This window comes from Ananas comosus, linkage group 10 (assembly GCF_001540865.1).
Source record: "Ananas comosus cultivar F153 linkage group 10, ASM154086v1, whole genome shotgun sequence".
In the NCBI taxonomy this organism is placed as follows: Eukaryota; Viridiplantae; Streptophyta; class Magnoliopsida; order Poales; family Bromeliaceae; genus Ananas; species Ananas comosus.
The window spans coordinates 1,884,711-1,904,598 of NC_033630.1; the positions used below are offsets into that span (position 1 = coordinate 1,884,711).

The 19,888-nt window shown below is 36.8% G+C and overlaps 3 protein-coding genes across 4 annotated transcripts; 1 reads left to right on the top strand and 2 right to left on the bottom strand.

The window, feature by feature from the left end:
- LOC109716608 (atherin-like) lies at window positions 3,198-5,435 on the bottom strand. The gene is made up of 3 exons (XM_020242143.1): window positions 5,367-5,435; window positions 3,469-3,960; window positions 3,198-3,311 (listed from the first exon to the last, which is right to left on the bottom strand). The coding sequence occupies exons 1-3, from the start codon at window positions 5,433-5,435 to the stop codon at window positions 3,198-3,200; spliced, it is 675 nt and encodes a 224-aa protein (XP_020097732.1).
- Window positions 5,560-8,530, top strand: LOC109716727 (pseudo histidine-containing phosphotransfer protein 2-like). Of its 2 annotated transcripts, none has more exons than XM_020242281.1 (6): window positions 5,560-5,678; window positions 6,700-6,830; window positions 6,915-6,983; window positions 7,641-7,712; window positions 7,863-7,935; window positions 8,242-8,530. In XM_020242281.1, exons 1-6 carry the CDS (start codon window positions 5,628-5,630, stop codon window positions 8,308-8,310), a joined length of 465 nt encoding a protein of 154 aa, XP_020097870.1. In that variant the 5' UTR covers window positions 5,560-5,627; the 3' UTR covers window positions 8,311-8,530. The 2 variants fall into 2 exon arrangements, with proteins under 2 accessions (XP_020097870.1, XP_020097871.1); XM_020242282.1 differs by having other exon boundaries at window positions 8,260-8,530.
- On the bottom strand, window positions 9,007-19,655 carry LOC109716390 (probable RNA-dependent RNA polymerase 3; the record flags this gene model as incomplete). The annotated part of the gene is given in 19 exon segments (XM_020241809.1): window positions 9,007-9,429; window positions 9,508-9,686; window positions 9,824-9,968; window positions 10,193-10,352; window positions 11,241-11,401; window positions 11,688-11,913; window positions 12,083-12,308; window positions 12,510-12,658; window positions 12,999-13,105; window positions 15,238-15,309; window positions 15,437-15,499; window positions 16,287-16,424; window positions 16,503-16,590; window positions 16,684-16,876; window positions 17,467-17,656; window positions 17,760-17,834; window positions 18,207-18,336; window positions 18,818-19,079; window positions 19,158-19,655. Coding segments are annotated over 19 exon segments (3,156 nt in total). The 3' UTR covers window positions 9,007-9,192.

Here is a 19,888-nt window from a genome sequence, read left to right on the forward strand (position 1 = left end):
ATCAATTTCTCACAGCGATATTGGATTTTCTCACGACGATTAAATGCTTGTGAATAAATTCGTAAATCGTTGGCAGCTTTGAGATAGAGCAACCGACGCCACCGCCTCCTCCTGCTGTTCTTTCCGAGAAACAGATCTTAAAGTCACCTAACTCACTTCTCTCTTCTTTTCTACCATTAACTAAAAAGAAAAAAAAAGCAAAGACAAACATTAGCCCAGTTTATCTGACCCACACCACCCAACTCATCTCATTAGAAAGTAAAAACCAACCTAACCCGAAATATAAATCCGTATTCATCTAAAAAAATTTTAAAATCGTATTTACCCTGTGAATGAGTTTTCACAGGGTTTGTACACAGGGATATTAGATTAAGACAACATCACTTGCTTCAGCTAGTAGCTAAACCTTTGATGTAGTAACTTTCGTTGAACCATCGTCCCTCCGGAGGCATGATAGCTATCATATGGTCGAATCGAGAGAAAGAGAGAGAGAGAGAGAAATATATATATCTCAGGTCGACGATATGATAGCCATCGTGCCCCGGAGGGCACGATGGTTCAACAAAAGCTACTACGCCGAAGGTTTAGCTGCTAGCCGAGGCAAATCTGAACTAGATGTGATAATTTTTATAAACCTTTAATTTAAAGTATTAAAAAGCTGTAGTAAACTGATCACTAGTTTTCTAGAGTTTTAACTGGTAAAATTACCGGCTACACCGCACAAACACTCAAATTGCCACATTTTGTTAGGTTTAGGCTACTTTTAAAATATCTTTAAAAAAAAGTGATAAATCTCATTTTAGTCATATAGACTAGAACTTAAATTTAGAAAATAATAGTAAAAAATACTCTAAAAATAAAAATCGGCAAGTTAAAATCTGATAAACAAACTATCTATTTACTATAGCTTTTTAATACTTTAAATCAAAGGTTTATGAAAATTATCACATCTAGTTCAGATTGCCTCGGCTAGCAGCTAAACCTTCGGCGTAGTAGCTTTTGTTGAACCATCGTGCCCTCCGAGGCACGATGGCTATCATATCATCGTCCTGAGAGATATATATATATATATATATATCAGATACATACATACATGAATTGACACATATAAATACATACATACATACGTACGTACGTACAAACATCAATCAAGAAGAAATCTAAGAATTCTGACTAGATGCATAAAACGCATATACATTCTTTGAAAACGAATGCCTAAAGACAATTTACGAACTTGAGTTGTATTACTAGTCTTAGGAAACGTCCAACCACTCGAATAACCACCTTCGGTTTCTCTGCTCGCAGAACTAATAGACCTTCGAGCTAACCTGCTCAACTTAGAGTTGTTCCTTTTGATGACCACCATGGAGCTAGAAGCTGCGAAACCGAGTCCAACCTTAAGGACACGTAGAAATATCGATTTTAAAACCGGGAAAAAACCCGATATGAGACGTAAATACAAGTACTTTATAGAACTAAACGTCATACAACAAATAGTCAAATACTATAAAATGTTGAACTACAAAAGGTTACTGGTTTCACGGATAAACCGGAAAAAAAACCTTATCGAAGAGATGAGAATAATCTTCTCATTTTTCCACAAAGTGTTTGTTTTTAACGTGGCGAAAACGGCACCGAATTTAGATTTTACTCAAATATCCAAGGTTTTCGTTTTCTAAATTCAGTTCCGAAGACGAAGATGAATGACGGAAACAGTCTTTTCCTAAGATTGATTTTAACATCATTCACGAACGATTTTGACAAGATGACACTCTGGGTTTATCGTTGTCAGGGTGTAGTCTATCAGTACCGATCTGAATCCCCATATATTCGAACTAATCCGATCTATATTATTGACCTGAATTTATAAAACCCGACCACTAAACCCAGGTTGCTTAATAATAATGATCACCCGGTCCAGCAATGTAGTTGAATTTACCTCGGAAGACGTGTTGCTCAATAATAACGATCACCCAGCCTAGTAATGTAGTTGAATTTATCTAGGAGACGTCTTCGGAGTCAGTCCGGTTTGTAAGGGATTATGAGTTTTAGAATAACGAACTAAACTCAAACAAAAGGGCTATTGTATAATCATCAGTGATTACAAGGCAAAAAAGCCGGACAAAGTCAAGGAGTACGACCAAAACCGGACCCTAAGCTTGCCGAACATGTCAAACGTTGGCCCTAACTCTTATATTCCCTACGTTAAGGAAAGGGAGCCTGAGGACCAAGGTGTCTTAAAATTATGGTTCTTGGTAATTTTTCTTTTTTTTTTTTCTTCCATAAGAAAGTACCATATTCTAGTGACTCTGCAAATTCACCATTATATAAATGACTAAATAAGAACATTTAGCACGATTTGTTTGTCCATATTTAGAAAACTCACCCTGCATAGCTTCAACAGTGTTCGTTTGTAAATTCGGTTTAAAAACAGTTTTCTTCGTACAGCGGTAATTACTAAAACGTTTCGTAGGAATCATAATAATCACATACAAATAAAATTCAAAATCTATGAAAGAAAACGAGCACTCGCCACACTCACAATTTTTTTAAATTTTCGCAAACGCAATCTGCTCCCCTAATATACAACTTTTTTGACTCTAATTTCCAAGATATGAGGAATCCTTAGTATTTCTAAAGATTAATTAATGCAGATAAGTATAAATCTGTCGGAGGCTAATTCGACCAGTTAATACTATTAACCGTTTTGTCTTACGTAAAGAAAATAATGAGAACATGTAGTACATATTTTAATTATGTTGACTTTTTCTCCTTTTCGCTGTTAATAGTAGAGAGATGAAAAGAGGAGAAGTTCCATAAAGAAATTTTATTACAGCCAGTACGTAGTACGTATTCGAAAGAAACCATAAAGTAGCTCGTAAACTGTACGTGTGTTCATTACACGTTTAACGGAAACTGTAAAGTAGCTTGTGAACCGTGCGCATGTACTTGTTACGTCGTACGAGTTCAAAGAAAACTGTAAGGTACTATACGTGTAGTAAAAACCGTAAAGTAGCTTGCGAATCGTGCGCATGTACTTGTTGCGCGATACGTGTTTAAGAAAAACCGTGAAACAGATTGTGAACCGCACACGTGTATTTAATAGATAGTGCGTATTGAATAAAAACTGTTTTCAGTTAAGTTTTATCGTCGTTAGTTATTAAACTAACCTCGAAAAGCAGCTGCCGATTCGCAGCTTAACTATCAGCAGCAGCAACAGTAGCAGATGGCGACTGCCGATTCGCAGTTCGCCTACTAGTAGCAGCAGCAACAGCAGCGGTGGAAATGGCGACTGCCGCTTCGCAGTTCGCCTAGCAGCAGCAGCAACAACAGCAGGTAGCGGCTGCCGATTCACAGTTCGCCTAGCAGCAGCAGCACCAACAGCGGATGGAGGCTGCCGATTCGCGGCTCGCCTAACAGCAGCAGTAACAACAACGGATGGCGGCTGCCAATTCGCAGTTCACCTACTAGTAGCAGCAGCAACAGCAGCGGTGGAAATGGCGGCTGCCGCTTCGCAGTTCGCCTAGCAGCAGCTGCAACAACAGTGGATGGCGGCTGCCGATTCGCAGTTCGTCTAGCAGCAGCAGCACTAACAGCGGATGGCGGCTGCCGATTCGCAGCTCGCCTAGCAGCAGCAGCACCAACAGCGGATGGTGGCGGTGGAAATGGCGGCTGCCGCTTCGCAGTTCGCCTAGCAGCAGCAACAACAGCGGATGGCGGCTGCCGATTCGCAGCTCGCCTAGCAGCAGCAGCACCAACAGCGGATGGCGGCTGCCGATTCGCAGCTCGCCTAGCAGCAGCAGCACCAACAGCGGATGGCGGCGGTGGAAATGGCGGCTGCCGCTTCGCAGTTCGTCTAGTAGCAGCAACAACAGCGGATGGCGCCTGCCGATTCGCAGCTCGCCTAGCAGCAGCAGCACCAACAGCGGATGGCGGCTGCCGATTCGCATCACTATATACCTAGCGACCCCACATATAGCAACACTTTTTAAAAGTGTCGGTAATTTTAGCTAGCAGCACTTTTTTGATATATACCTACATTTAAAAATGTCGCTATAGACCGTTTTTGTTGTAGTTAGACTTGATCTACACTATTAAAAGTATTAAAAGTATTTGAAAACTAAATTTTATAATTTTTCAACATTATTTACCTATCAAACAACTAGTCTAAAAATGAACGGCTGAAAATAAAAATCTCATAAAAAAATGATAATCAAAGACTTGAATTTAAGATTAGAGGTATTGATCTTACTCTAAATAGTGAAAAAATTTTCTATAAATTTTTTTTCAAATTTAGATTGCTTTACACAGTTAAATTCATAAGCACATCACATCGACCATTAAAATTGTCAATTTGGAGACTTTTTAATCATTATCCAAATGATGTCGAAAAATTATAAAACTTAGTTTTCAAATATTTTTAATAGTGTAGATCAAGTCTAATGAAGCCGATCGTTAATTTGAAAGCCATGTCATTGAAAACAACTTGGTGACATGGAGATCTTCATACTACCAATAATATATCAGTCTAGCTATATATATATAAGACTAATTCGAACGAGCCAAGTAATTCTCAAGCTCAACTTGAAGTATATTTTGAACCTTTTCTTTTATTCATGCTCGGCTCATTTATTTGTGAATCAAGCTAGCCGGATATCGAGCCGAACGCGAGGCGGCTCGCTCATTTACCAGCCTTACAGTAAACTGTACTATATTCGATGCTACAGTTCATGTAAAGTGAGTTGTATCGTTAGGTGACGTTATAAGCAGATTCAAAAAAGCCGCAAAATGTTCCTGTGATTAGATGTGTCAGGAGAATGTCAATGATTGTTGACACTACGAAGTACCATTGAGACTCATCATCACAAATCCTCAACTACTTTTTCCTACTATATAATATCTCGAAGCAAATGTGGAGCATTTTGTTTGCGCAACCCAGATCCCTTGGCTCGCCACTTATTTACTGGGGTGTAGATTCTCTCCAATCCAAATTAATTACTCTATAATAATTAATTTATTCTCGGATATAGTAATTCTATGAGATATGGTCTCAATTAATTAAACATTGTTTTTGTCAACTTAGTGTAAATTAAATTCGTAGGGAATAATTAATTTTAAAATAAAAAAATATCTATAGGAATAATTCTAGTACAATACTAGCGTTTATTACTTAAGCCGCACTTGAAATTATAGTTACCAACTTTTACCTCTCTGAAGGGATGTTTGGTTTTTGAAAAAAGTATGAAAAGCGTTTTTTTCTACTTTGTGAAGAACTAAATAAATGGGAGTATTTTTTTAGCGAATCAAACACTCTATAATCAAGTTGCTATATTCAAGCCCAAATTGCACACTTACTATTAAACTACCGTGCGGATGCAATGAATTAATACAGTGGAACTCCAGTGTTGTTGGGGTCCAACTTTTAAAAGACCCATGGCCCCACTAAGTGGAGTTTATGCAAAAAGGCCCCTGTGTAAAGTGCTTAACAAAACTTAGGTCCCTCTCCTCCCCTATAAATAGACCCTTCCATTGCCCCCATGTCTCATCACCAAAGCGCACTCACCCCATTTCATACGTGCTTTATATCATTGTTATTTTATAATATTATTACTGTAGGTTGGCCAAAGATGGAGCATTCACGCCAACTTGGCTACATGAAGAGGAGTCTCTTTGATCAGGTTTGTAATCAACCCATTTGCAACTCCAGCTACTATACTATCGATAGTGCCAAACGCTTGATACTATTGAGTTTTCTACCGTTAAATCCATCCTCTGATCATTTCCGTCCGTTAGATTATATTATTAAACCAACCATCTACTCAATCCTAAGAGATCATTATCAATTTAACCGGTGACTACTATCATTCTAACCGCACGTCTTTTTATCCAACGGCCGAAAACTCAATAATACCAAAGGCTTGATACTATTGATAGTATAATAGCATATATATATATATATAAGAACTCTCATAATACTGTAAATATTTTTTTCTCCATTAAAACTTCTAAAGAAGTACTATTCTGAGAAATGATCAAAGGAAGAGTAGCAGATTATTCATTAATATTTCATATCCACTAGCAGTTTTTTTTGTTGTGTCACAAGCAGAAACTATAAATTGTACTGAGTTTTGCTTTTAAAACTTGAAAAGATTATTTCAACTTTTGAACACAGCAGAAACTCTATAATTTTTCATAATTTTTAAGTACATGTCTTTACTTTTTTGGGTTGAGAAGATGTTCGAGAAATCATAATAGAATATATATAAGGTATTTAATTTCTAACAATACATATAAATGTGGAGCCTAGCTCCTTTTTATTTCTATTTTTTTTATTATAACAAGAACAAAATCACCTCACGTGGGCCACGTAGACCAAATCGAAGGCATATTACTTAGTAGTGATCAAAACAAAATGAATATATTAAAGTCGCGTAGTACGTAATAAACTATGCTTTAGCTCTATATATAGCTGCATTATAGAAAATAATATCACATGCACAAGAGGTCATGATATGTGGAAAATAAAAAAACAGAAATAAAGAACAAAAAGGAGATAACAATAGTAAACATCGTTCATAATTGCAAAATTCCATTAATATATTTCTTTTCTTGTTTTCATGCTTTTGAGTTATTATTCACTTCAGATTAAGCAATGAAAATATATTATTTTTATTTTTATTTATATATTTATTTTGGTAGGGATACCTCGACGAACAATTTTATCAGCTAGAAGAATTGCAAGACGAAGCAAGCCCTAATTTTGTGGAAGAAGTAGTGGCCTTGTTCTTCAAGGATTCGTTGAGATTAATGTCAAATATAGATCAAGCACTGTGAGTAGCGAATAGTAATATGAACATAGTTTATGGACTATACTGAAAATTTGTTACATTGATTTAAAAGTTTTCTCCGTGCAGGGAGAAGCATCCCCGGGATTTTCACAGGCTCGATTCTTTGATGCACCAACTGAAGGGTAGCGTCTCCAGGTACGTAGGATATAATAACAATTACAAATCATTATTGATAAACCAGATGCATTAAATATAATCAAATTTACTGTCTCAAAATAAATAGGTTTAGTGCACTGATGATTCTTACTTTGGCAATCCTTTATCAGGAGAATTAATTAGTGAGCTAGGTATCAAAGATATCACGAGCATATTTGCATCTAAAACAATAATGTGATTCCAAAGCATCAATAAGCTCAGGGACATTGAAAGCGCGAAAGAGCATATATATATATATACATTGAACCTGATCAATATTTCTACTCTGAATCTGATCAATATCAACAATAAAGTACCGAAGATGACATGGGCATATTCACATCTAAAACAACAAAAGATGCCGAAGCATCTAATAAGCTCAGAAATATTGACAGCGCAAAAGGACATATATATTGCATCTGATCAATATTTCTACACCAAATTCGACTAAACTAAAAGTAGTGGCTTAGTTCAGCCATTCATTTCAAAATACTGTATATATAGTTTATGAAGACGCATTGCAGTTGTTTAAAAGCAAAGGGTAAAGCATAAATGATCTAAGGTAATATACCCATAAAATTATCATTAACAAATGGAAAAACGAAAAAAAGGGTATCCATGACAATTTCACAACTATGTTGGGTCGGTTTGGTGCAGCATTGGTGCTCTGAGGATGAAGAACGAGTGCACGCTGTTTAAAGAACACTGCGATGAGCAAAATATCGAAGGGTACGTAACGAATGTTCTTAATTCTCTCTCCCTGTCTATGTTCACGTATTATCTCTTTTTCATGCTCCACTGATGCTTATACATTCAGAATTCCAGACACTAACAAGCTTATTTTTGGTTAATATATTCAATTAATTGTATGAATTTCAGATGCCAGAGATCATTTCAGAAGGTGAAGAGGGAGCATGCTGCTTTGAGACAGAAGCTGGAAACATACTTCCAGGTTTACCCCCTTCATTTTATACATTTTTTATGGTAGTTAAGCATACACATAATTCATACTTAGAAGATCTGAGCAAATCTAGCCCGACCCGCCCGACCTGACCCTTCTGACCTGCTTTTTCGCGGGCAATGTCTATTCCGGCCGCGATCCTGGCCTGGACTTTTCCTTTCTTTGGTTTTCTGAGCCAAGTCGGGTTCGAATCAGGTAAATTGATCCGTCGACCCAGAACCAGGCGCGACCGGGTAATGCTGAGATCTTGTTTTTGGACTTTATTTTTGTTGCTTACAATCAGATCTTCTTATTCAGTGTAATGGTGGTTTTCAGTTGTTGAGGCAAGCTGGTCCTGCTGAGAAAGCAACTCGATCCGGGGTGTGAGATGATCGAGCCCGTTATTATTAATGGTGGTTAAAAGGGAGATACTAAATTAGTTGTTAGAATCTAGTTATGCGAGAATAAGCAGTGTTGTTGCCGTTGCTGCAGTTATATAACTAGCGTATGCAGTTGAAATTATAATAAAGGATGTACTGTAGTTGGTAGCGGAGGGAATTTATTCTGTACTATTATTATAAATAATAAAGAATTATGTTAATGAATGAATGCCCTTATGATTGAAGAAGCCCTTTTGGATTTTGTCACAGTAGTTTGTTCATTTTCTCCCATATTTAAGTTTGTTTAACAATGAAAAGTCGACTTTTGAAATAATATAAAACAACCTTTTCTTTTTTCCCCAAAGACTTATGAGTTATAGGCCTAAGATAGACTCCAAAAAAAGAAATGATAATTTTTCTTAAAAAACCTAGACAGTATTTTTAATATTTATATTGAACTGAGATCTTTTTTGGTGTAATTTTATATTTTCAAACTCAAATTATATAATGGGTCTAATTTAACAAATGACAGATTATAAGATATGATCAATATGATTTGATTGACAACAAAAAATAAGAATAGAGAAGTCCATCCAAGTAGATAAACAATCTACTAGCAATAAGAAACCGCAGCAATGAGAAAATGTTACTTTCATAAAACTTTAGCATACAAATTATCTAGTACTGACATAATTCATTCAGATTTTACTCGATAAGATAAATAGAGGGAAATTATTTACTAAGAAAAGGTTTTCCACAATCTCTGTAAGCTAATACATAATAAAAGAACCACGCCACTGGTACAACAAATGATACAACACTATACTACTAATAACAACGATGATATATGATATTTACATGCCTGAGTCGTGCAACGAATAACTCTTTGTCAACCAACAATTTCCCGAAGGATCGAATGTGCACAGTTGATCGATTTCAAGCCCATTTTTTTTATATACAATTCACATAAAGCCTCCCCCGCGACCTTCCATGCAAAGCCGCATCTACCAACAGCACAATCATTCTTGGCTTTGTTATAGGCGATGCTGTAGATTGCAAGGGCTTCATTGAAGATCTCGTTCCGCGGCCTTGCTCTCTCTTCGTAGTCTGCAGCTCCATATAACATCTGATTTCGAAAACTTGTTAAAGACACATGTTTGCTTTAGTATTTGACTGGGAAAGAAATAACAAATTAGTATCTCACCTGTTTATATTTCCGGAAAATTTCTCTAAACACCGAATCTTTGAATTCATTACACTCACCACCCTTCATTTGACATAGCTGAGACATCTCTTGTAGGTACTCGCTATAGCGATTATTCCACAGTTGAAAACATGGTTGAGGAACTTCCTCGGTAGTAAAGCAGGGGAGTTGCCAAATCTCTGAAACAGCAAATGAACAAATAGACCATTTACAGTAATATCACATCAGCAACAAGGCATTATTGTACTACTAAGCAAAACTATATGCATACGTCAGGCAAGTTGGTTAACGATGATTAGTAGAATTAATAACCTACCAATTGCTCCATCCTTTTCTTCGTGGAATGTCATCACCTTATCATAAATCAATCCCAATATGGATGTTGAATTATAGGAGTCCTCATCTCGCCTTCCCATGAAATGGGGATACTTTTTAACATACAGCTCTGATGGAACTTCAACCTAATAAAGAACCAAAAGTTAACAAAAAAGCAAAGGTTGAATAATGATAATCGCCCTACAGAAACCAAAAAGAGGCATATAATTAATCTTTCCTAAATGACAAACGAAGAACTGATAATTATACCAGTAACAATTTCTAATTTTAACTACGGAAAGTTAATCCAAACATGTTTTAAAACTTAGATTAAAAGAGTTGTCTACAAAGGGAAGAAAAGAAAAATAACCTTCAGTCCAGTTTTGGGGGCATCCAAAGCATCATAATATATATCAACCAAGCGAAGCATCTTTCTCCTCACAGATTCCTTTTCTTCAGCAGGAATATTTGGCGTCAAAAGCCGATCCATATAAACCAGCCAACAGTCTGCTGACGCACTAATTGCATAACTGGAGAACAAACAATGAATTTTAAGGCATATATGAAATAATTCTAAAGTCAATGAGGAACAATACCTTGCTCTATTATTCTAATCAAGTTTAACATCAATGAATAAACAAACTTCACAATGAAGAAGATTCATATAGAGAATGAGCTTAAATGCGCGCACTCGCAATGGCTCATGCAGAGCTAGCTTTTGCACAAAGTGGCTGCTCTCAAGACTTGTACCAGCAATGAGGGCTGGCAGGTGCTTATCTCAAATTTTCTTCAAAACCAATCCAAACTGAAACACTTCATTTTTGGTTACCATTGGTCTAAGTGAAGCCTAGTTTTAACATGCCATTACGAATTGGCCATAATTAGCTAATAGGATATAATTTTATTATTTTATGAATCTTTAATATTATTTGACTACTAAATCTCAACGATAGATAAAGAATGAGACATAACCTCAATATATTAAAATGTTGTGAATTTAGTTTTATCATCCTCTTATCTTTATTTGGTCTTTTTTAAAAGTTAAAAGATATACAGATATCCGAAACCGCTAATACCAAACAAACAGCGTCCTTTTGTTAGAGAAATTTTGGAATATGCATGCAACCATGTCATCACAAGCCAAGTCTGCTAGCACTGAATCAGCAAATATTATTAGATCTATGAAGCCGAAGTACTTACACAACACTTATGCCGGCTTAATTGTTATAAGCGAATACTTATGTTATCAAGTCAAAAGTCCTCAGTCAAAAGTCCTCATATGCTACGAAGCAAATAGCTATGCTTTGCATTATGACAAAACTTATCCTGGCCTAACTGTTTCCTAACTCTAGAAAAATCGGCACAAACTCTACTTGGACTCCAGATTTAATGGAATTAAATATTCATGCAAGGAGTACCTGGGTTTAAATCTGTTGTTTAAAAATTCCCGGAAGAGCACCCTTTCCAAATCTGCATTCAAATATTTCAAAGGCCCCTCTTTCAAAGGCCCCTCTTGTTGCCTCTTCTTTACAGAAGTTGTACGAACCCATGGTTTACTTGGTTTAAAGTATTCCAACAACTGAAGACCAACATAGCAAATTGTTACGAAACAGCAGAACAATGCACAAATGCTTTATATAAAGCATATGATACAACAGAACATAAGAAAATTAAAACTTTATAGCATAAAAATTCTTAAACACTTCTTCCGCCATACTCTCCTGCCCCATGCGACAAAAAAGGAAAAAAAAAGACTCATAAACAGGAGAAGATGATTACATATGTTCCTAAAAGCTAAATCAATCACATTATTAAGCACATTAAGATTAGACAAACTATCAAATTCATCAGAAACAGGAACCAACCTGTGGATTTCTTGACACCCAATACATATCACCATCAAAATCACTGTTAGCCATCTCATCAGCCAAAGATCGTCGTCCCACAATAGGGAAGAAGATAGCATATTTAGCATTTCCTATGATCTTCTCCAAGTCCTTTATGTAGGTAGCAGTCAGAATGTGCATGTCACCAAAGTGTAAACCTGGATGCTTGTAAACAAGAACCTCCCCAGAAACTTGTCCATTCTCTCTGCGTAAGATTAGCAGGTGAAAAAAGAATAATACTGTTTATTACATAGTCTCTTGTGCCAGTGCGTGATATATAGTAGCTTACTCAAAAATTACAGAACTTATTAAATTGCCAAACTATTAATTCAAGAGATTTTGGTACAACTATGTATAACAATAAATATACATACAGTATAACACAAACTTCATTTGGTTTGAGTGTTCCCGTGGGGTCTGCTGTTCCCATCAAATAATAGCACTCATCCACGGGGATCTTCCCTCCCTTAAGACCCTTCATTTGCTCTGCCATAAAGATTGACAAACGATGCTGCAAGAATGGCTCACTGAGGGGAACTCCAGAACTTATCATTCGTTCAGTAATATGGTCATCATCCATCTCAGCATAATGATCTGCAACTGTAATGTTTAACCAACGAAGTAGTGAATTAACGAACCACTAGGAACGAGAATGGTAATACGAATACTATTTCGCTTTGAAGATTAGAAAGAAGATACTAGGCTACGTATATCATTTGGGCAACACTGAAAGGGTTACAGAGTGTACCAAAATTAACAAAGATCTATTCATCATGTACATATTAGTACTTACAAAGTTACCTTTAAGTGCGGTTCTTGTATTAAATCGAGTTTGCTCAGCACCCTCTAATGCTTTCATCAGAAGATCCAAAAAGTACTCACTCGGAACTCCTCCATAGTGCAGGAGTGCGATTAAGTACCTTGATAGAAATGACCGCTTTGGTCGATTGCTGAGGGCAGTAAATGAACATTATGATTGTTTAGATTGAATAAAAGCCTGATATGAAAATGCACAGAGTTGATTGGACTTCTAGAAGCAAACTTAACACAAAGCATTCATGTACAAGAAACAAACAAACATGGAAGAAGCTGCTAGCATTTATACATGAAATACGTGAAAGCTGATAAATTATTAAATGTTACAACTCTTTGAACCATAAAAGACACTACAATGAGAAGAATAAATTAAAGATTAGACCAATTAAGTCAATAAACAACAATGATGCAGACTGAGAATGGAAAAAGAAATCAAACCACTAGCTTGACAGTATACATATAGGTAAAGGATACCTTGTTGTAACTACTTCTAGAGAGTTGCAAGTTTGAATATATGACATGCTTGGGTCTGGTTCAACTTTAATCATTGAAGGTCGTATACATATAGTTCTTGGAGGAAGCTATAACAAAACAAAAGAGATAAACTCAAAAGAATTAGCATTACATTGGCAACATAAGATGACAAAACTTAGTCTGCTAACCTAACATTAAAAAGCTTCTATCTTCTGAAAAGCCAGTCTTCCATTCACAAAATAATGGCAGCACAAAATAATGGCAGCACAAAACTATGAAAATGTAACAGAATGTAAGGTGATTTGTAATTAGCCAACAATGCTTTCCAATGAACTGTACCTATATAAAGACAAACAGAAAGGCTGAAACTTCCCCCCCCCCCCAAAAAATATGCAAACTTCGTCATGCATAATCAGCAGCTTAAGTCTGGCTAGTTAAAATAGGACCTCAAATTGCATCAATATTAAAGCAATACAAGCAAGGAGAAAAGAAAAGTAGAAAATCATGGGTAAGATCCAATTACCATATGAGGACGCAAAAAGCGATTTGCTGGGCATGATTTTCATTCAACCTCCAAACGAAGCTAACACAAATTAATAATGCAAGATGCCAGAGGACATCTCCTATGTTTAGACACACAAAAAAGAATAATATAGAGTACAGAAAATTAAATTAAGCATATCTAATCCTATAGATACAATTCCAGTAGTAAAAATAGTACTGTCTAACACGTATGATACAAGATAACTGATACCAACACCATACCCTAAAGCATCATTGTATAAACCAATGAAGTGTTATCCTGGGGAAAATCGTCATTACCAAAAGTAGGTATGGGAGTAAGAATCCAGCACAATTAGAGAACTCTAGAGCAAGGTTTAAAGTGCCGTGGCACAGGGGCATGCCGCTCTTTCCCTGGCACGGTACAGCACGGGCACGCTTCCGTGCCGACACGTGGTATGCATGCGTGCCGATAGATATGCATAATCTCCTACTGGCACATTTTGGCACGAACTAATTTAAGTTTTTTATTTCAATAAACTTTTATAATATTATTTTGAAAGATTTTAGATAAATAATTATGAATATTTGCTATGTATAGCTTACTATACTTATCAATTAACATGCATGTAAGCTTTTTATACATAAAAGTACAACTAGACCTGATGTAGAATAGAAATTAAAATACAATAATAAAATTCCCAAGTAAAATAATTATTGATTTGACTAGGAAGCATATAATGACTAGAACAACCAGAATAGGATCGCAATTACATCCATATTTTTTTCTTTTTTATTCTTTTAAAAAATATCTGATCAAAGCTTATTTAGAAGATCGATTTTTGTTCTCTTGATTCACCGAAAGCTTCGTAGTGCGACAAATTTTGACAAACTAATTTGAAAAAAAAAATAAATATCTGTGGTGGAAGTGGAGGGCTCGGGCTTAAAAACATGCTCCTATATTGATAAATAAAAAGTAAAATTAAAAAGCAAAAAAAAGGTGAAAAAAAGACAACACTAAACAGACGCGGAGGAGGGGGGATATGGCACGGTACCAAGTTTTGGCAAAAGAAAAATGAAAAAAAAAAATCAACAAGCAAAAGAAAAGTGAAAAATGTACGGCATGCTGGTACGTTGCGAGGCACGCACCTGCGTGCCACTTTGTCTCGCGCGGCACGCACCTGCGTGCCGTGAGACTGCCGTGCCTCCTTTGGGGCACGGTATGTACCGCCCCGTGTCGTATGGTACGGGACGGCACTTTAATCCTTGCTCTAAAGTAAGAAGGAACATAGGAAGTAGTGAGTGCAATGTTAAAAAAACATACGAGATTGTCATCCACTGCTGAAAATTTAACAGTAGGTCATTTATAGATAAAACATGCAATTCATCGTACAATATTTTCAAAAGATCTACATTATAGGTCATTCAGCAAACAAAAAAAATATCAAGAGGGTTTACACAAATCAAGTACCATTTTTGCCAGATAGTGGTGTATTACCAAAAAAATGTGTTCTAAAATGAGCACAAATCCTGCAACTAGAAGACATCAGGTTGAAGCGTCTAAGACAAAGAAGTAGCCTAAAAAGAGACCAACGATGTAAGCAGTAAACAACAACTCAATGACAAGAAAATTTAGACAGGTTAAAAAGCATACAGGTTATTAGCAAAAACCTTCAACTGGAAAAGATTAGTTATTGACAAGACAAACAACACATTTTACTAAAAATAACCTGCTTACCGTTTTGTCGATGAGAAAAGTTCCCTTGACAGCATAGCCATCATAGAACAATCGGAACTGGATAAGCAATGGCTATTGAATAGATTAAAAAAAAAGAAGAAAAAAAGACGCACCATTAGCACTTCATGAATTATCGGATGCACAATTAGCACTGAAAATCAGAACCAAGAACTTCATGAACTTGTGTTAAGATGCATACTGGTTCAGCATTGAGAGATCGATGCTTCTTTAAACTCAAAGGTTTCTCCAGAATTTCAGAGTTCTAAGGACAAAAAAGAAAACAAGTAAATGAATGGACATAGAAAGATAAAAAGGCAAGCAAACATAGCAACCATGAGCTATAAGCAATAGAAGCAAAACATGCAACAACAATATTATGAAAAAGAGCCAACACAAATGAATGACCATAGTGGAAATTTAAGAAGATCTGCTAAATATGCCATATTTGTTATCTAAGTATGTTTGTATGTTTCCCTCTGGTGATTTCTAACTTTCCTTGCTGAAACAGATCATCACTTGAACTGACCCCAATTACACTAGACAAGGCACATAATCAAAAGAAAGAACTAAGAAATTTAAATGATTCAACTTTTCAAGCTCTTCTGTATTGAAATTTTAAATCAAAAGAAATCAAAAGAAAGAACTAAGAAATTTTAAATCTGCCAGAGTCATCTCACACGGTAGAAGGTAATACATATTTATTTCATAAAAGGTAATCCCTGTATATTAACAACTACAAAACTTTTGCTTCCTTATTATGGTTGGTTGACTTAAATTATGTATGAAATACTTTCTACTTAGACTGATGAGAAAGTCTCCATGAAATGCTTTCTCGACTAACAAGAGAGAGGATAATAATGAACAATATTCTTCAGAAACTAAAGTGAAGATAAAAAAAGATGCTTTCTTGAAATTCAACTGTCATGGTAGCAATTTCTACACATTGAGATCAATTTGGACCACAATCGCGATCCAATTGTCATAGTAACAATTTCTACACATTGTGATTAATCTGGAATTTACAGAAACTATGGATCAAAATAGCAAACCTGGTTAGCTTCTAGCATTTTCCCTTGACAGATATTTTCAGGACATCTCACAGCCAAATCTTCAGAAATAAGTCCAGTTCCATCAGTATGGATCATTGGCTCACCGTCTTTACCTTTAACAATGGTCCCATTTTCATCCTAAAATTGCAATTGACACTATAAATAAGATAAAACATATGAAAGCAACATAAATGGTGAAAGAAAGAAAGGACTTACTGTGCAAGGTATGTCTTCAATCTTTCTGACATCCACCAATGATAGATCAATATCTAACTTTATTGTTTTAGACAAGATTAAAGGGAATCTGCATTTCCCCATTTAGATCATTCTCAAAATGCAAAAGGACATGCATCAGAGCAGAACAAATGTAACTAATAAATTCAGTAAAAAGTTTGACCTTGCCAAATATTTGGCCACAGTAGGGACCGTATGCACGTGCATGAAAATTGTACGTGCTTCATGTACTAACTTATCAGAAAGAATATAGGGCTCATCCGAGTCCCATCCAGACTCCATGCGGACAAAATAGCATTTAACAGATGAAGAAGTTGGATTTTTCTTCTTCTCTTCTTTGCCTCCATCCTTGTAAACTGATAACAGAAGAAGGCAGTTAAGGTAGAGTTTTGCCATTACAGGGATAAGCTAATATGCGAAATATCTTTATAATGGCAAGTAATTGAACAAAAAAGAAATTGTGGGGTCACTTTGAAACACATTGTATCCAAGTGAATTTGCCAGTGCCATAGAGAAAGAAAATAGCACATGTTGAGTTCGGCAGAATGAAATATGCTCTCTAGTAGATGGGAATGAATGCTAAATGAAAGAATGTTGAACTGACTCAAGGATTTAAATGCCCTCCAGCACAGTCCTGTGCCCACCACGGTAAGATTCCCATGCTAACAGCACCATTATCCATGCTTTTAAATGGTAAGAAGCTAAATGTGCATACAATAGAAACACGAAGTAGAATACCAAGTGAGACATCCTATTTGAATTTTAATAGCACATGTAAAGTCATGATTATGTACAAGCAATATGGAAGTGGAAATCAAAGTATCAAGGATGCTTGCAAGTTGGGATTCTGACACCTAAAGTCGCAAGTAAGAATATATGTTTTAAGGCGAGCAAAAAAATGACTTACAAAAGAAGCATTGAGGAAAGAGATTACAAAACACATTACCAAAGAAATGATATCGACGCAAGCCCACCATTATACCCTCCTCAGCAATCCGATTGTATACATCACAATAATGATCGAAGCTGTGGGGAGATTTATTTTCCTCACTCATCTCTGCAAACTTCACTAACAATACATTATCATCCCCAAGGACTCGTTGCAAGTGGGTTTTGGTGGTCTGAAGGTAGGGGCCCTGCAATTTCATTAACAAAATTAACTAAATAAAATTCAAACGAACAAAAAAGACATAGATCCAAGAGCTCTTTCATATGAAAATTAAGGTAATCTTTACAAACCTTAAATGTCACATCGCCTTGTAAATCAACATGACAGCGATACACATGTGTCTTATTGGAATACCAGTCAAGAATCTGCAACGAATGAAAAAAAATACTATATAATGTATAATAGAAGCCTAATATACATTAATTTTTTATATAATAAAAAAATCATATTAAGAAAAATGTAAGTAAATTTCGAATTCCTTTTCCTTCCGACCAAACAAGCAAGGTAAAAAATTATTTTCTTTTTTCCACCAAACCAAACACTTACAATCGTAAAAGTTCTTCTCCACCAAAAACTCTGTTTCTTCGAAAATAATTTTCCATAATTTTACGTCGAACCAAACACCCACTAAGTCTAATAGGAACTGAATTACAAAGAGAAACAAAAAACAACACAATTTATGAAAGAGGATGAATATAAACTCAATGACAGAGAGAAGAACTTCGTAGAAGAGTAACCTTTATTCGATCTGATGGTCGGACGTACTTGCTTCCAAGCTTACCCCAGACCTTTGACTCAAACTGAACCATTGGTAAGCATTTTAGAGAATTAATAAATTCAACGGATACCTTCTCTTCTAGCTTTTCCCTGTAAAAAGCTAATATGACTGATCAACCAATTAGACGAAGTATTATTAGCAACTACGCATTTTACATGGTGTGAACGGATTTTTTCTATTTTTATAATAAGCAAGTCTTAACCATATGAATATAGATTTCCACTAAAATGCAAAAAAAAAAAAAAAAAAAAACCAATTTTCGAAGAAATCTCTCTAGAAAGTCATAGGATTCATGGAGAGGGTCAAATTAAAAAAAAAAAAAACAAAAAAAAAAAAAAAAAAACTACGTTTCTATCCATTCCATAGGCAAAATGAAATACAGGGAAAGAAGAAAAGCAATTTCGATATCGAGATTTTGATATTTTTGATTATTAATAAGGAGATCATACAATTCGTGACATGTCAGGGACAGGGAGTTTTGCGCTATTATCTCTTTTGATGAAGTTTCATCACTTTGCAAAAGATGAAATCAACAGTTTTCCTTCCCCCTTTGTAAACTAACCAACTCACCTTCCGAGATAACTTAGGATCAAGAAGGCCCTCCTAAATTCGAGCTCACCCAATGCCAACATCTGACGGCTCGCCCTCTCTCGCATCGTATACTCTCCCACCGCATTCTCCAACTCCATCTGCTTCATCTCCGGACTCGCTATCTCCCTCTCACCGACCCCATCAGCGGGACTCGCCATCTCCATTCGATCCATCACACTAATGGGACTCCCCGTTGCCATCGCCGTCTCCCTCGGAGCCACCTTGTGATGCAAGGTATCATCTGCGCAATTCATCAAAAAGAACCAAAGATCCCACCGAGATTCTCGCGCTCGAACCAAAAATCAGGGCAAAAATTTACCTCTCAAGGAGCTGATCTCGGGGGTGGAGGGCCCGGAGAAGCAGACGCTCTCGCGCGTGGAGAGCGCCTCGGCGTTGCGCGCCATGGCGACGGTGGAGTTCCGCGCCATGAAGATGATGAACCCGGAGAGGCTGCTGATCTTGCGCGACGCTGCGATCTCGCGCAGTATCTGGAGCGACGCGGCCTCTCCGAGGCGGGCGAGCGCGAGGCGAGCCTCGCGATCGGGGGAGCGGAGGGAGTGGTCGCGGCAGATGCGCTGGAGCGAGTCCTCCACGGAGGCAGGGAGGGTATCGGAGGGGGAAATTGGAGAACAGGGAGAGAGAGGAGGAGGAGGAGGAGAGGGATTAGTAGCCATGGCGGATACGATTGGGGTAGAGAAGAGAGCAAGGATTTTGGGATAAATGGCGGAACGAGGGTTTAGGGCTTTATAAGTTAGTGATGATGGTACGATTAGACATGGCGCGTCATTGGGAAAGAGAGAGAGAAAAAGAGAGAGAGGGAGAGAGAGAGAGAGAGAGTGGTGGCAACGGTCGAAAAACTGTTCCCGCAGCGTGAAAATGATGTAAAGAGATCGAAAGCAGAGATTCGAATGTACTGTCAGATTCCTTTTCTTCAGGCGTTGTCAAATCACCGAGTCGTTACGCGTCACTCGTTGTCGTTGGGGAAAAAGAGGGCCGCTCCACCACACAAATGGGCTGAGTTTCAAGTGGGCCATGAGGAACACGAGCCCG

What these genes read in the sequence shown, in the direction of transcription:
- LOC109716608 (XM_020242143.1), bottom strand. Translation starts at nt 5,435, where the DNA reads ATGGGTCTTTTAAAAGTTGGACCCCAACAACACTGGAGTTCCACTGTA. An exon ending in TAATTCATTGCATCCGCACG is followed by an intron (nt 3,961 to 5,366) that starts GTAGTTTAATAG and finishes TGGGGTCGCTAG; the next exon opens with GTATATAGTGATGCGAATCG. An exon ending in TGCTGTTGCTGCTGCTACTA is followed by an intron (nt 3,312 to 3,468) that starts GTAGGTGAACTG and finishes TGCTGCTGCTAG; the next exon opens with GCGAACTGCGAAGCGGCAGT.
- LOC109716727 (XM_020242281.1), top strand. Translation starts at nt 5,628, where the DNA reads ATGGAGCATTCACGCCAACTTGGCTACATGAAGAGGAGTCTCTTTGAT. An exon ending in AGAGGAGTCTCTTTGATCAG is followed by an intron (nt 5,679 to 6,699) that starts GTTTGTAATCAA and finishes TTATTTTGGTAG; the next exon opens with GGATACCTCGACGAACAATT. An exon ending in CTGAAGGGTAGCGTCTCCAG is followed by an intron (nt 6,984 to 7,640) that starts GTACGTAGGATA and finishes GGTTTGGTGCAG; the next exon opens with CATTGGTGCTCTGAGGATGA.